General features: G+C 37.4%; 1 protein-coding gene across 7 annotated transcripts in view; it reads right to left on the reverse strand.

Moving 5' to 3' along the window:
* Positions 1–14,908, reverse strand: part of BRMS1L (BRMS1 like transcriptional repressor) — a 35,453-nt gene continuing 20,545 nt past the window's right edge. The window contains exons 5-12 of one of the 7 annotated variants that reach the window (XR_015252421.1): positions 12,292–12,388; positions 10,980–11,063; positions 9,773–9,837; positions 9,021–9,060; positions 8,432–8,579; positions 4,074–4,270; positions 3,141–3,619; positions 1–602 (exon numbers count right to left, since the gene is read on the reverse strand). Coding sequence is in view for 2 of the 7 variants with exons in the window: in XM_086709911.1 (XP_086566037.1) it covers positions 6,734–6,851; positions 8,432–8,579; positions 9,021–9,060; positions 9,773–9,837; positions 10,980–11,063; positions 12,292–12,388 (552 nt within the window). In the remaining 5 variants the exon portion in view is untranslated. Of the gene's footprint in view, positions 603–3,140; positions 4,271–5,243; positions 6,852–8,431; positions 8,580–9,020; positions 9,061–9,772; positions 9,838–10,979; positions 11,064–12,291; positions 12,389–14,908 lie in introns of those variants that run through there. The other 6 variants (XR_015252420.1, XR_015252422.1, XR_015252419.1 and 3 more) reach the window with 6 other exon arrangements.

Raw genomic sequence — 14,908 nt, forward strand, 5'->3', positions numbered from 1 at the left:
TGGTGGGGGATTTTACAGTTTATTAGGTATTGCTTCATTTTCCTGCAAATAAATTGTACCAATTTACACTCCCACTAACAGTATACAAGGGTGCCTATTTCTCTTTATCAACAGAAACACAGATTCTGGTGATAATTAATTTTCATCGTCATTCTTCTCCCTTCTCTTTTATTGCTGGTTTTCCTTCACGCTGCGTAAGCCGTCCTTTCAAGCCCTTTTAGAAGTTTTTGCTCGCTTCATTGACTTTAGCTACCACTTGTGCTCTCACAATCCCAAATTTAAATCTGTGCCCTCACCCAAGTTATACATTGTTACCTGCTGGGCATTTCCATCTGGCCGTCATACCTTTTGAACTTAACACATAAAAAAGAAACACAAATATTATCTCTTCTTTGCATCCCTCCCCCAGTCCCAGCTGTACTCCTCTTGTGTTCCCACCCTTGATTCATGCAATGATCCACCCAAATTCAGACCTTAGGGATGCTGGGGTACGTGATTAAACTCATGGCCTTCAGGGCAAGACTAACTGCGAACTCTGCCACTTACCAGCTGTGTGACCACGGGCAATTTCTTAACCTTTGTGTGCCTCACAACGTCCTCATCTGAAAATGAAAATAATGACACCTGATGTTTCATAGTGTTGTGAGGAAAATCCAGTGAATTAATATATGCCATGAGCTTAAAACAGTGCCTGTGACATGATAAATCCTACATAAGGCCTATTTATATATTTCGACCCCTCATAGATTTTAACTCGGAAACATTTTCTAAAATCACCCTTTTCTCCTGCGCCACTGATGCTACCCTAATTCAAGCCTTTAGTATATTTACAAGGATGATTGTGATGGCCCAACTGGTCTCCTTGCTTCCTGCCCTTTTCTCAATAGCAAATGTTATATTTCTAGAACCCAGAACTGTTTGTTTTTGGTTTTGTTTTACACTCCCTGCTGGACCTCAATTCTTTTATCTGTAGAGCACTGCAGTTCCACTTTTTCCAAGAAAGGCTTTTCCCCCAACCATGTGGCTCCCACCGGAACACCTATTTCTCTCAGGCTCTGCCAGTCTTGGTCACAGTTGTTTCGGTGGCCATATAACTCAGGCTGCCCCAATTAGAACCTTCGCTGGGATCTCTCAAGCTGCAACGGTGGAAATAGGATCAGTCTCCCTCTCACATTGATACCAACCGGGAAGGAAACAAAGTTTGAGAACGACAGGAAATTAAGTTTCCTGAGCTGTGGAGAAAGATGACACAGAGAGCCGAAGACACGGAAGATGCGTAATTTCTTGGCATTTAACTTCCTGCTTCCAGCTGGCCCACAGCCCATCTGAACCCCGATCTTCCTCGTGTTACATGAGTCTTCTAATAAATTCCCCTTTGTCTATTTTTCTGAAGTTGGTTTCTGACCCTTGCAACATTTATCACAAACACTAGGGCTCATATTCTGTTGACTTTCATCTTAAAAAGGATAATGAACTTTTGTAATTTCACCACAAATTCAAGGAATAAAAACTAAAAGATATTGGTAGAGTCGCAAATGCACACGTGAGAAGGAGGAAACCAGGAACTGCCTGGCCCTCACTGCTGGGCCTCGGGGTTCTCCTGTTGAATAGAAACAATCTCGTAAAGCACCCACATCAAACAAGGCCACTCTGTGGCTGTGATGAAGTGAGACAAAGAACACAAGAACCCTTGGGCATGAGAGGGTGCAACTCACATGGGTGTGTAGCAAAGACCCAGGCCAAGCTGACCCTGTGTAGTGGATACTGTTGTTATAAATACATATATAAAGTATAAAATATAGATTAACACTGTGGGGTGTTAATGAAAATGAAAAACTGCCACAGTCCGTGAGTAATTTAAACAGTGCCTGAAGTCTTTTTTTTTAAATCAGTTTTCCTTAATAAGTACAATTGCCCATGGATGTATTTAAACACAATGTACTAAAATCATAAACTTATCGTCAAGTGAGTGAAAGCACTTTACTGATTCTGCCATTAACAATGCCATTTTCGGGGCGCCTGGGTGGCTCAGTCGGTTAAGCGTCCAACTTCAGCTCAGGTCATGATCTTGCGGTCCGTGGGTTCCAGCCCCGCGTCGGGCTCTGTGCTGACCGCTCAGAGCTTGGAGCCTGTTTCAGATTCTGTGTCTCCCTCTTTCTCTGACCCTCCCCTGTTCATGCTCTCTCTCTCTGTCTCAAAAATAAATGTTAAAAAAAAAAAAATGCCATTTTCAAATTCTTTCAATAATAAATGAAATAGGATATTTCTTTTCACATCCCTCTAGTATAAGCAGATGTCATTTAGCCTCAGCTGAAGGATCTGGTTTTCTAAGCAGTTTGACATAAATTGTAATCTGCTCCGGTAGAAATGAAATCGTCCATGTGGCCTGCTTCTGGACTAGTGTGCTGGCAAAGCCACCCACCTCAGACCCACATTAGACACAGGAAAATGGATAAGACAAGGAAAAGTAAACTCCAAAGACTGTTATTACATAACTTTTTCCCTTGACCTTACTTGAATATAAAATGTGTCTTTGAAGACAATACATTAGCTTCAAGTTTGGGAGCAAAGAATTTTAGACTTACAAGTTGCTTTCTAGTGATGGATAGATAGAAGATGCATGGGTAGATGAGTGGGTGTGTGGGTGGCAAGGGAAGGAGAAAGATAAACACACAGTTCTCAAAATGATTAGCAACTTGAGATAAAAGTAACTGTTTTGGAGCACTCCAAATACAAGTTCTGCCACAGTATATTGCCTCTAATAACTTGTAAAAAACCTCACGAGCAGAAATTTCTAATAATATAGGATAAAGAGTAAACATATTAGAATTCTTACATTATGTTCATTTTGTTTTAAACATGAAAAAAATTAAATAACAATGCTCTGTTTATACATTAAACATAGTTCCTGATACATAGCAAGCATTAAAAATTAAATACTATCACTGGCTGCCCATGTGTCAGGGTCTACTCTGGGAAAGCCTATGGTACAGAAAGAACTTAGAGGGGGGAAGTGGGCAAGACCTGCAGGGCCCATTAACAGAGGAGAGATCTTGGTCAGCGGGGCACCAGGAAAAAAAAGCCAAAAGAAAGATGATAGCAATATATCCAGCACAATACCAGAAATGGGGCAGCCTCACCAGGAAACCGGAGACTCTGAAGTTTCACCAAAACAAATCTTCTGATCACAAGGTGGCTTTACACAGATTTTCCTAGAAGGAAAGAATTGACTTGAGGAGTCAGGTCTCCTTCTCATTTATACTTCCCAATTTAAGTGATTAAATTGACACTTGGCTTCCCCTTCGATCCACTGTGGGTCAGTCAGCCTGACTTACCCAGAAAGCTGTCACGTTGGGGCATGTATCAGTTTGCCAGGGCTGCCGTAACAAGATACCGTAGACTTGGGTGGCTTAAACAACGCAAACTTACTTCCTCACAGTGCTGGATGTTAAAGTCCAGGATCAAGGTGTTGGCAGGTTTGGTTTCTTCTGAGGGCTCTCTCCTTGGCTGGCAGAGAGTTACCTTGCTCTATCCTCAGAGTCTCCCCGCTGTGCACATGTCTGATGTCCAAATTTCCTCTTCTTGTAAGGACATCAGTCAGATTGGATTAGGATCTACCCTGAAATGATCTCATTTTAACTGATCAACCTCTCTAAAGGACCCTATCTTCAAATACAGTCACATTCTGAGGTGCTGGGGGGGTAATGCTTCAGCATATGAATTTGGTGGAGGGGGTGGAAGGGGGGAGGCACAATTCAGCTCATAACAGGATATATAAAGTTCAAGTTTCTGGGCCTGTGAAGTAAAGGGCAAGACTGGGCCGCAGTGACCCAATGGGGGAAACTGCCTCAGTTAATCCCACCTGACCTACCAGTCACAATTCCTGAGTTCATCCATAAAGACAATGTAAGGAACATAACGTTTTTCTCTAACCCCATTCTAACCTTTCATGTGCTTTTTAAAAACATTTTAGATTTCCTAATCTTTAGCAATTAAAATAGTTTATATTCCAATTTGGCACGAGACTACATAAATCCTAACTAGTATATTCATCCTGCATCCACTTTTCTTACCTTATAAATTCATTTTAGTTCAGTTTTAGTGTACTGAACTTATTCGGTCCACAAACCAAACCTTGGAAATAACAGCTGACATCCTTGTTCTTCTTTTTGAACAATTATCAGTGAGGTGTACACGTTCTTGGAGTGGTGTTTGAGTTCTGAGTAGCAATAGTAATATGTGTATCCGAACAACTTTCACATGAGGAAGGCTGCAATGAGAAGTATCAGTGCTCCGGCAACCAATCAGAGGAGTGTGCTATTAATATTTGTTAATCATTATTAATAATGCATTGGATTAGTGATGGTTGGACTTTTTTTAAGTGGCAAATGGCAGAAAGGGGTGGGCTGAACATGAAATACTAGGAGCGGTGGCAGGAAAGGCCCATAAATTGATCCTGAGACAAAGGCTGATCATAAACAATAACAGCAGCAGCAACTGATAAATTGTACTTCACAGATTCTAACAATCCTCCTAAACTAAATCCTCCTAGACTTTTTGACCAGACTCTAATGGCAAACTGCCAATAATAAAACACATTTTATAGTACTTTAATTACAGATGAACATATGCTTACCTGAATCAATGTCAATATTTCAGTTGTTACATGATACAGTATTAGGCTGTATATGTTTTGAAAGTAAATGCACTAAATCATAGTTTTTGAAATAATGATTTTCTATTTAGAATTTCAGAACATATACAGTACATGTTTATTAACCTATAACATATATGCATTTAAAAAATTTTTTTAATGTTTATTTACTTCTGAGAGAGAGAGAGAGAGAGAGAGAGAGAGCATGAGCATGAGCAGGGAAGGGGCAGAGACAGATGGAGACACAGAAATCAAAGCAGGCTCCAGGCTCCAACCTGTGAGCACAAAGCCTGATGCGGGGCTTGAACTCACAAGCCATGAGATCATGACCTGAGCTGAAGTCGGATGCTTAACCAACTGAGCCACCCAGGCGCCCCATATATGCATATTTTTAAAATAAGTATTACTTGGCCATCTTGAATATCTATACCCCAACAGAGGTTGAATTGTGGTTTAGGGAAGCAGAAACATCAGTTCAACACTCCAGTTCTCTGTATTTATTCATGTAAATTGGCCCAAATCATTCTTAGAGGTGGACAGGTTGTAACTCATAAAGAACTTATGCACCCATAATTCAAGACACTACAAATGACACTCAAACACATCTTTTTATTATATACTAAATTTAAAAATACAAATCTTATTAAAAATGCTTATGAAACATTGTATACATAAGTACTGTCAAATACTATTGGATTATGACATTATGTACATTTGCTAAGGTTAATTAGAAACAGAACAAAGTACATAACTTTGCTGATAACGAATTTCAGAAGTCAAATATTTTAACATTTGGCAACTGTGAAGTAGTGATCTGCACAGGAAGATGTTTGCAGAGGTAAAATAGTAAGAAAACAAACGGAATAATGCAGATATTCCTGCCCTAAGTGTTAATAAGTAGCTCTCTTCCTCATCCTCTTCAGTCTCATTGTAACAGAAATTAAAGTGCACAAGACCACCAGGAATACTTGATTTGGTTGTACCCTAACATATACTACAGCCAACTGTGCTGCCATATTGAGGGCTTCAATTCTTTGTACTGTTCCTGAGGTTTTAGAAGCTAATTTTGAATGTGGCTAAGGGAAGAGAGGTCAATACTTTCTAAATTGCACCAAGTGGCCTTAAAGTGTAGAAACACCAAAGACAAAAATATTAATTTGGGAATAGATTCAAGAAAATTATCCCTGTCTACTTTGCCCTAGGAATAAAATTAAGATAAGAACCTAGTTTTACCTCTGGAAAATGCTTACTAAAAATCTGTTTCAAAAGATCAGACGTGTACAGCAAGCACCACAATACTGTCGGTTACTATTCACCACTTATATACCACATCATAAATACCAGGCACAAACACCTGCCCTCTAAAGGTTCACGAGAAATATAGGTAGAAGCATGTTATTACTTGACACTAATTTTACTAATTAACATTAAGTGTAATTTGTAAAAATAGGTCACCACCATACAATCAAGGAAGAGGAGAAGGAAAGCTGCTAGTCTACAAAAGTGCTCCCTTTAGCTTTCAGACCCAATAGCTTAATGTTGGGTAAAACAAGATTGTAAAGTAAGGCCATCAGTTCTAAATTAGCTGATGATGCCATATATACATACTCACGTATATATGTTTAAATTTCAATTCTGATTTAACACTAATGTACTAGTACAAACCATTTATAGGAAACATTTTAGGAGGCTTATTTACAAACACAATGAGTGACAAAGATACAGAAAATCAAAGAAACTGCAGACAAATATAGCCACTTAGCAACATAGTTCACTAAAGATAAGACAGATTTGCATAATATTTTTAAAAAACAAAGAAAAAAGTTTAGTAAGAAACCCCTACCATATACACCTATTGGTCATTGGACCTAAAAGGCAAATAAATGTAATGATCATGATTAAGTTTTTATTACTGTCTCATTGACATATCAATATGAGGTCTACTCAGAGTACTACCTACAAATACAGTCTCTCATGATTTGATGAGAATATTAAGTTATTGAATACATTTTTAACTCCCATGGCACATCACACTTGATAACACTAATAAGGTAGCTTTAGATAACACTTAAATCATGATTATGAATGTTTAATTGAATATTTTCCTTTCTGTAGCTGTGAAATGTAAAGCTTAGATTTGCTTCCATCAGGCCTCTTAAACCAAACTTCATCATGGTTAATTGTTGTAATTACAGCACTAAAAAAGGGGGGGAGAAAAGGAAGGAATGAATGAATCGCAATATGCCGCCTCCACTCATTTTAGAGTAACTAGTTATAAAACCAAAATAGCTGGACTGTAAGAGTAGATTCAGGTATATAATTATCATTTACCACAATGCTGCTGCATTATCAGCAGGGCATGCTGTCAAAAACATCACATTCAGCAATCCCTTTTCTTTCCTTGATAGAATTGGTCATGTTTACTATTAGAACTATTAAATGCACATATTCCTACTACATCCCTAGCCCCCCATCACCACCCCAAGAAAACACAGTGGAACTAAGAACACTAAATATATAGTATTACACCTCCAGTTCAGATCAGCCCTGGCTGTAGGAAATCTTTCAAATACCAAACCCTAATTCCCAGTATTTCCCAGTATCAAAACATCTATGGTACTTGTATGGGTTCTTTTTTGACACTACTTATCTAGTATGTAAAAATAGTTTTAAAAATAGATTTGTGTTTAATCCTCTTATACTATTTCATCTCTTTTTAAGTCACATTTATGCTAAGCAGTAAAGAGAATGCCTTAAAAGTAGTAAGATAAAGCAAAGAATCTAGGGGCATCACATATAACCTAGTAATTAGCTCAGTGGGCTTCTATGAGAAAAGTTACTATACACAATGCTCCTAGGATCCTAAAATTTTAAAGATGCAATTACAATTCAAGTAAAACCACATTTGGAAAATGAGTATTCTTCACTAAATACAAACACTTCATTTACCATTCATAGCTAGAAAAAGACACCTTCTTACTGTAGAAGGCTACCACTCTGAGAATTAAATCCTAAACTACTGAAGGAATAGAAACAATAATTAGCATTAATAGTTTCCAAATGAGTGACAAAACTTAGATAAACCAGATAAAACTTAGAAGGCTATAGGGGCACCCGGCTGGCTCAGTCAGTGGAGTGTGTAACTCTTGATCTCAGGGTTGTGGGACTGAGCCCCACACTGGCTGTAGAGATTATTGTAAAAAAATAAAGTCTTAGAAAAAAAAAACAACTTAGAAGCCTATATAAATAATTATATAAACCTTACTTAAGCCAGACTGAGTTTTTTAAAAGGCAGCTTTTAGTTTTCAAGTTGTATTGTAATTACTGTTACTCTTAAGGTTTTCATGAATTTTCCATTACTTTCCTACTCTAACTGATACACATTCTTGGTGTCCAAAATACTGTAACACCCAAAAAAAAAAGTTAAGGATTAATATGCCCACCAAAAACTTGTAACGGTCTGATTTAAAGACCATAATATTAAAACCCTAACAATTCATCTATTATAATAACTAACAGATAGGACCACTTACCTGGCTAAATAATTCCAACATTTCCTCTTGTGTTAATGCTTGTGCTCAAGAACTTAATATGTGACATTGGTGTATAAATATTAACACTGGTGTACATACATGCTAAACAAATCCTATGCCAAGAGAAAGGAAGGATCCATAGGCAAATAATGGTGCATTACGAATGCACTACGGACGAGGCAAATATTTATTGACAACAATTGTAAATTTTAATACTGAGCAACACTGAAATGATAGTTTTTACCTTGTAGGACATTCATCTTTTTTATCAATACATATTGTTTGTCCACGTATATACCATTCACCATCATAATATAATCTTCCTTCTTCAGATCTAGCACTGTGCAGATGTTTTTCCAGTTTCACAGGCGCTAAAGGGATCAGTTCAAAAACTGTTACATTAATAAGACATTGTCAGAAGAACAAAAGTGCAGAACATTACGAAGTAACACCAATCCATGCATATATGTGAAAAAAACACTAAAAATAGTTCTTAGATATTAAGTCTAAATCTAATAGAAATAAGAGAATTTAATTTCTTACATTTCTTTATAGAATTCACTAAGTTTTAATATAACTACAAAATGAAGCTGTACAATGTACGATAAATCATCGGTGAACTAGACAAGTGCCCGAAGGGGAAGCAGTTACATTATCAATTATGAGTGCCAATTTTAAGTAGGATTTAAGATATCATAATTCCAAGAGTAGTGTTCACTAATGAAACGAAACCACTGATGGGGGGAGACCTCTTTAGTATGTGGATGACTTAATGGCCCTGATCCAACAAGTCTCCACAGAAGAGTTCCCTGAACTTAGGTTAAATGACTTACGTTCTGTCTTCACTCTGTGTGGACCCAGTGTAGCCATTGCCTAATTAAAAAAAGAAGACATTGACTGAGTTTATAGACTGAAAGTATATTTTGGGGTCTATTTAATGTATACAACACTACTCAGGACCTCAAATAACTAACAGTGAAATGTAATCTTCAGCTGCTCTAATAAATTGTTAATGTCTAAGACCATAAGGAATATGTATATGTAAAGAACAACCATTTCTCCTAGAGGTGTTATCAATACCTAAAATGATCTCTCTCAACTAAGAAGTTTCTAAAAACGGAAAAATTTTAAGAAAAATAAGTCTCCACCTTCAAACAAGCACAGAAAGTTTTGTAATTCTTGAATGTTTAATGACAGAACACAAGACATACAATAAAGTTCAAATACCCACTTTGAATTCATTCAACAGGTATTTATTGAGTGCCTTCAGTGAGCCAGCACTGGGCTAAGGACTAGGCACAAAAAGGTTATTTATTATTTTGGGGCAACCTAAATAAATGCTTTTTCTGTACTTTTGCATAAATTATTAATTATTACAGGAAAAAATACACTCAAATTGCTGACATGTCTCTCAAAATATTCTTGCAATCCACTGTTACCTGTATTAGTATTAACTGCCATTAAGAGAATGTTGCAAAGTAAAGCATATTAACAGCAATATTTTGATGTAGTAGTGAAAAACCACAGAATCTTAAAAAAGTAGACTATAAGAAGATACTTGTATTCCATTGCTCTTTAATCATACCTTCCTAATTGTTGTCCAGTCTTCAAGAATATCAAGATCTTGTAGCATATAAACTATATATGGACGTGGAAAAGTCAAGGTCAATTTAGCTGTAAGAATTTCACACTTTGAATTATATTTCCAAACTTCCGTTTTTCAGAGAATTAGAACAGTGATTTCTGGACATAATCCTTCGGCAGACTGAATTTTGACTTCAAATAAGTCTCCAAAAAACTTAGTACCAGGATAAATATATTCCAATATTTTAGATGCTATAAACCATATTCTCTTAATTCTTTGATATCATTGATTGTAAGACATACCACCAACCTAATCACTGTATTGAGGTGGGAATGGGAAAAGGTAGTAGGGTTAGGGGAGGGCACCACAGGGAACACCAAGATCGAAAGCATATATTATTTTAATTTAAAAACATTCTGGGGCACCTGGGTGGCTCAGTCGGTTATGCGTCAGACTTCAGTTCAGGTCATGATCTCACAGTCTGTGAGTTCGAGCCCCTCATCAGGCTCTGTGCTAAGAGCTCGGAGCCTTGGAGCCTGCTTCAGATTCTGTGTCTCCTCTCTCTCTGCCCCTCCCCTGCTCATGCTTGGTCTCTCTCTCTCTCTCTCTCAAAAATAAATAAACATTAAATTTTTTTTTTTTTTTTAGGATATTGGGAATATTTTTTTTTTGAAATTTATTGCCAAATTGGTTTCCATACAACACCCAGTGCTCATCCCAAAAGGTGCCCTCCTCAATACCCATCACCCACCTTCCCCTCCTCCCTCCCACCCCCCATCAACCCTCAGTTTGTTCTCAGTTTTTAAGAGTCTCTTATGTTTGGCTGTCTCCCACTCTAACCTCTTTTTTTTGTTTGTTTGCTTGTTTTTAATTTTAAAGACGCTCCAATTTCAGAAACATTGAAAGTGTTAAAAAAATAAACATGAATTAAACAATCATCTATAAAGAGCTAGTTCACATCAAAGCCTTTGCGAACTACAAAGCCATATTAATGGCTCAACTTCTACTCCCTTTAGAGTAGTAAACTCCCTCCCTACCCCTCTTAATCCTAAACTATATCCTTCTGACTTCATTCAGTTTTATAAGTCATCTTTTTCCTATTACAGAATCATGTAAATAAAGTCAGTGTATACTAATAAAACTTACAAAGATATGCACAATGCAAAACCATATGCACCAAGGCAAAAACAAATTTAGAAAAGGATATCTGAAACAACAACTGGCTTCTTTTTGTCAGGACTGAAAGGATCCTTCCTCTTTTTTCTTGACTGAAGCTCATCATTCCACAGCTCTGGCAAGTAAATAAAATTGAGTATTAGCTGATTTCTGGAGATCAAAGTGGGGGAAAAGGCTATGTAATTTCATGGTAGCAAAATTTCACTGATAGTATATATATGTGACTATGTAATTTCCTGAGCAGCTATATATTTATAAAATTTCCTCTGCCTTTATTAAAGTAAAAAATCAACTTGGCACTTAATGACTAATAACTGATGAACCATAGGTCAGGTACTTTGTTAAATATACATTACATGTATTGCTTCCTCTAATCCTCAAAGCTATCTCTGAGACAGGTAGTCCTATTATTTCAATTTTACAGATAAGGAGACTGATTTAGAAAAGCTAAAGTAACCGTCACTCATATTCACCCAACTAGTAGGGATAGGGGCTCATCTGACTCCACCGTGCCTACTGAGAGATAAAACTTTAAAGAGGTAAAGTAATACACACACATGACCTGTAGGATAACCCAATACATCTTCAACCCACTGTAGAAAGCTTTCCCATAATACCCCTGAAAATACCAGTTTCTCATTGGACTGATCTAATTATTAAGAAGTTCTTCCTTTTTCTCAGACAAAAGTCTACCTCCCTGTAATTTCTATCTAGTTTGTGCGTTACCAAGAATAAAAGATTTTTATTCCTTCTTCCACCTGATCTTTCAAGATTTAGAGGGAAGAACATATGCTGTAGTTGTCTTTCAATACTATTCATACATTATAATAATATCTTTATTATTCTTACAATATACTGTTCTTACTTCTATAGTTCCTGTCACACTTTCCTTTTGTCCCTTTTCATGTGCTCCATTTTCTGTCTTTCTGAAATGTGAATTCAAATCAAAGCAACAATCACAAACCTATCAAGTTCTTTAGAAGCCTCCCCCTTTCCCCTCTTATTAGGACTTCATTTACATAACATTTATATTAGGAGACTAGGATATTATGAGACACTCCAGTAAGCCACAGGTTCAGTGTCACTTAAAGTAAATATCACACATATCACACCACATCATTCCCATTACCTGAGGTAATTATCTTTTTTTTTTTTTTTAAAGAGCATGCATTCACAAGCACACATGAGTGGGGGAGGGCCAGAGAGGAGGGAGAGAGAATTCCAAGTTGGCTCCAAGCCCAGCACAATGCTGGGCTCAGTCTTACGACTGACCGTGAGACCATGACCTAAGCTGACATCAAGAGTCGGACATTTAACCAATTGAGCCACCCAGGAGCTCCCACCTGAGGTAATATCAATGCTGTGCCTATCCTCTTCAAGCCTTCTTATCTTCTCCTCCAGTTCACTCTGGACTGTATCATATAACAAAAGCTTTTCACTCTGAAAAAAAAAAAAAAAAACAGATTATGCTTAAGTAGAAATAAAAAATCAGTCCATCTTAACTGTGAGTACTAACTTACTCTTAAAGTACTTTAACACATGATGCTTTTGTTTGCTAACTTAAAACCTTTAAAGATAAAATGCCAAATACATGAAAGAAATAAAACCAGAAAGCACAGAATCTAAATACATATTTAAACACATACAACTAATTGTTTAAGAACATCTAAATTTATATGTGGTATGGAGGTAAATGTTTATTAAAAAAACTAGTAAGCTCCCATGGCCTTTTAAGTATAACCAGGTCCTACCTGTCTGTATAAAGGAGAACCTGTCCTATAAAGTGTGTCATTATAAAATGGGTTTCTCTTTGCAACAGTAATTGGGCCTTTATTCCTCACTAATATCTCAACATATTAAAATAGACCACTGTAACACAAAGAGATTCAAGTATGAATTCTATAATCGTTTAAAATATATCTAATTATAGTCAAAACTGTAAAACTATACACTACATCCAAAAGACTATTTACTGGCAAATCAGACTAGAACCCAGGTCTACTAGTTCTAGCCAATTGTTCTCTTAATTATAAAACACCATATGCCTTATTTTAAAATCCATAAAAGGTACATAAGTATAACATATAGATTCGTTATATAAAAAGCTTCTGACAGATTCCCAACCCACCACATGCTTACTCTAGTAAGGAGAGTAGGCTCCTGAGACATAGACACGACGTTCTGGTAGAGACTATTGGAATACAGGTAGATAGGATTTCTTGTGAAAGGCACAAGCCACACCCACTTGGCAGCGCTGCTAAGTGTGAATCATTAAGTCCTCTCTTACAGGTTTGAAATTTAGAGTCTACACATGCTTGAAGGTTCTCGTGAGTAGTAGAGAGAAGATAGCTTTTGTCAATTTGAGGCGAGCCAGGAGCTAGAGAAAGCAAAGCTGAAGACTAAAACTAGATCTCATATGAAAAATCTTCCAGGCTGCTCTCTAAACTCAACTTCCTTTTGGTTGTTTCCTCTGCCTTTGATAAACCGTTATGAAATATTCCGGCCTTATCTACATTGTGCTACAAGCATTGGGAAACATTATATACCAGAGAAAAATGGAGACCAGGCCCCAGTCACAGTCAAGAGAGTGTGACAACTATAAATAGATCCAGATTCTCCAACCAAAGAGGACTCTGAATGCAGAGTGAAAGTGATAAAGATTTTAAGAATATGAAACCTTAACTGCTGCAGTCTCTTTCCTTGTTATTGATAAATTTGCTCTAGGCCAAGCAAAAATTCTAAAATAAGTCCACTAATGGACTTTCTTTATAAAAACAAAAAAACACCACCACAATGGGCCTGAAATGTTTGATGCTTTGAAGGCATTTCTAAAGATATAAGTCACAGTTTAAAAAAATGTTTTTAAACATTTTATTTTATTTTTTGAGAGACACAGAGAGACAGAACACAAGCAGGGAAGGGGCAGAGAGGGAGACACAGAATCAGAAGCAGGCTCCAGGCTCTGAGCTGTCAGCAAAAGGCCCAACGCGGGGCTGGAACCCACAAGTGCAGAGAGATCATGACCTAAGCCTAAGTCAGATGCTCAACCGACTGAGCCACCCAGGTGCCCCTAAGTTACAGTTTAAAGTGTACAAATAGAAGTGCCTTGAATCTATTCTCAGTCTTATTTCTTTGTCCTTGTCTCCCTTATCCCCAAGCCCATAAGCCCTCAAAAGACTTTCCTGAATTGGAAAAGAAGTCATTAAGGAAGGAGCTAGAGGATACCTGGAAAAGAAAGGCTCATCCAAATTCCCTTGCTTTGGTGCCTGTAGAGACTTCTTTGTTCAATAGGTAATTTAGTTTATTTAAAGTACTTATATATTTGTCTTCAAGGTCCCATATCCTTCCAATCTCCACACCTAACTTCCCTTTGAACGTGGACAGGAGTTAGTGACTCACTTCTAATGGATAGAATGTGGTAGAAATCTAGGTCATAAAAAACATCGTCGCTTCAGTCTTGTCTCTTGGATCACTCGCTCTGAGAGATGCCAGTCACCAGGTCATGGGGCTCTCAGGCAGTCTTTGGAAAGACCCAAAGGACTAAGGCTTGCAATCAAAAACCATTAAAACCTGCCAGCCTTGTGAGTGAGTCACCTTGGAAGCAGATCCTCCAGCCCCCAGTCAAGCCTTCAGCTAACTGCTTCACTGGCTGACCTCTTTACTGCAACTTTATGGGACTCCCTGAGGCAGAACCAATCAGCTAAGCTGTTCCCAAATTCCTGGCCACAGACACTGCAAAATAACAAATGTTTATTGTTGTTTTAAGTCACTAAGTTTTAGGGTAATTTATTATAACCAATTGGTTATATCGTATTGGATAACCAATACAAGGGGTCTCAAAAAACTTACTCCTATACACCTTGTCCCAAGAAGCCACTCTACCCAAATGAAAAGGAGAAGGAGATCTAGTGGGAATGATCTAGCGGGAAAGATCTAGCGGGAATTTCTAGGGTGGTGGTG

Source organism: Puma concolor, chromosome B3 (assembly GCF_028749965.1).
Source record: "Puma concolor isolate L17-30 chromosome B3, mPumCon1.1.hap2, whole genome shotgun sequence".
Lineage (NCBI taxonomy): Eukaryota > Metazoa > Chordata > Mammalia > Carnivora > Felidae > Puma > Puma concolor.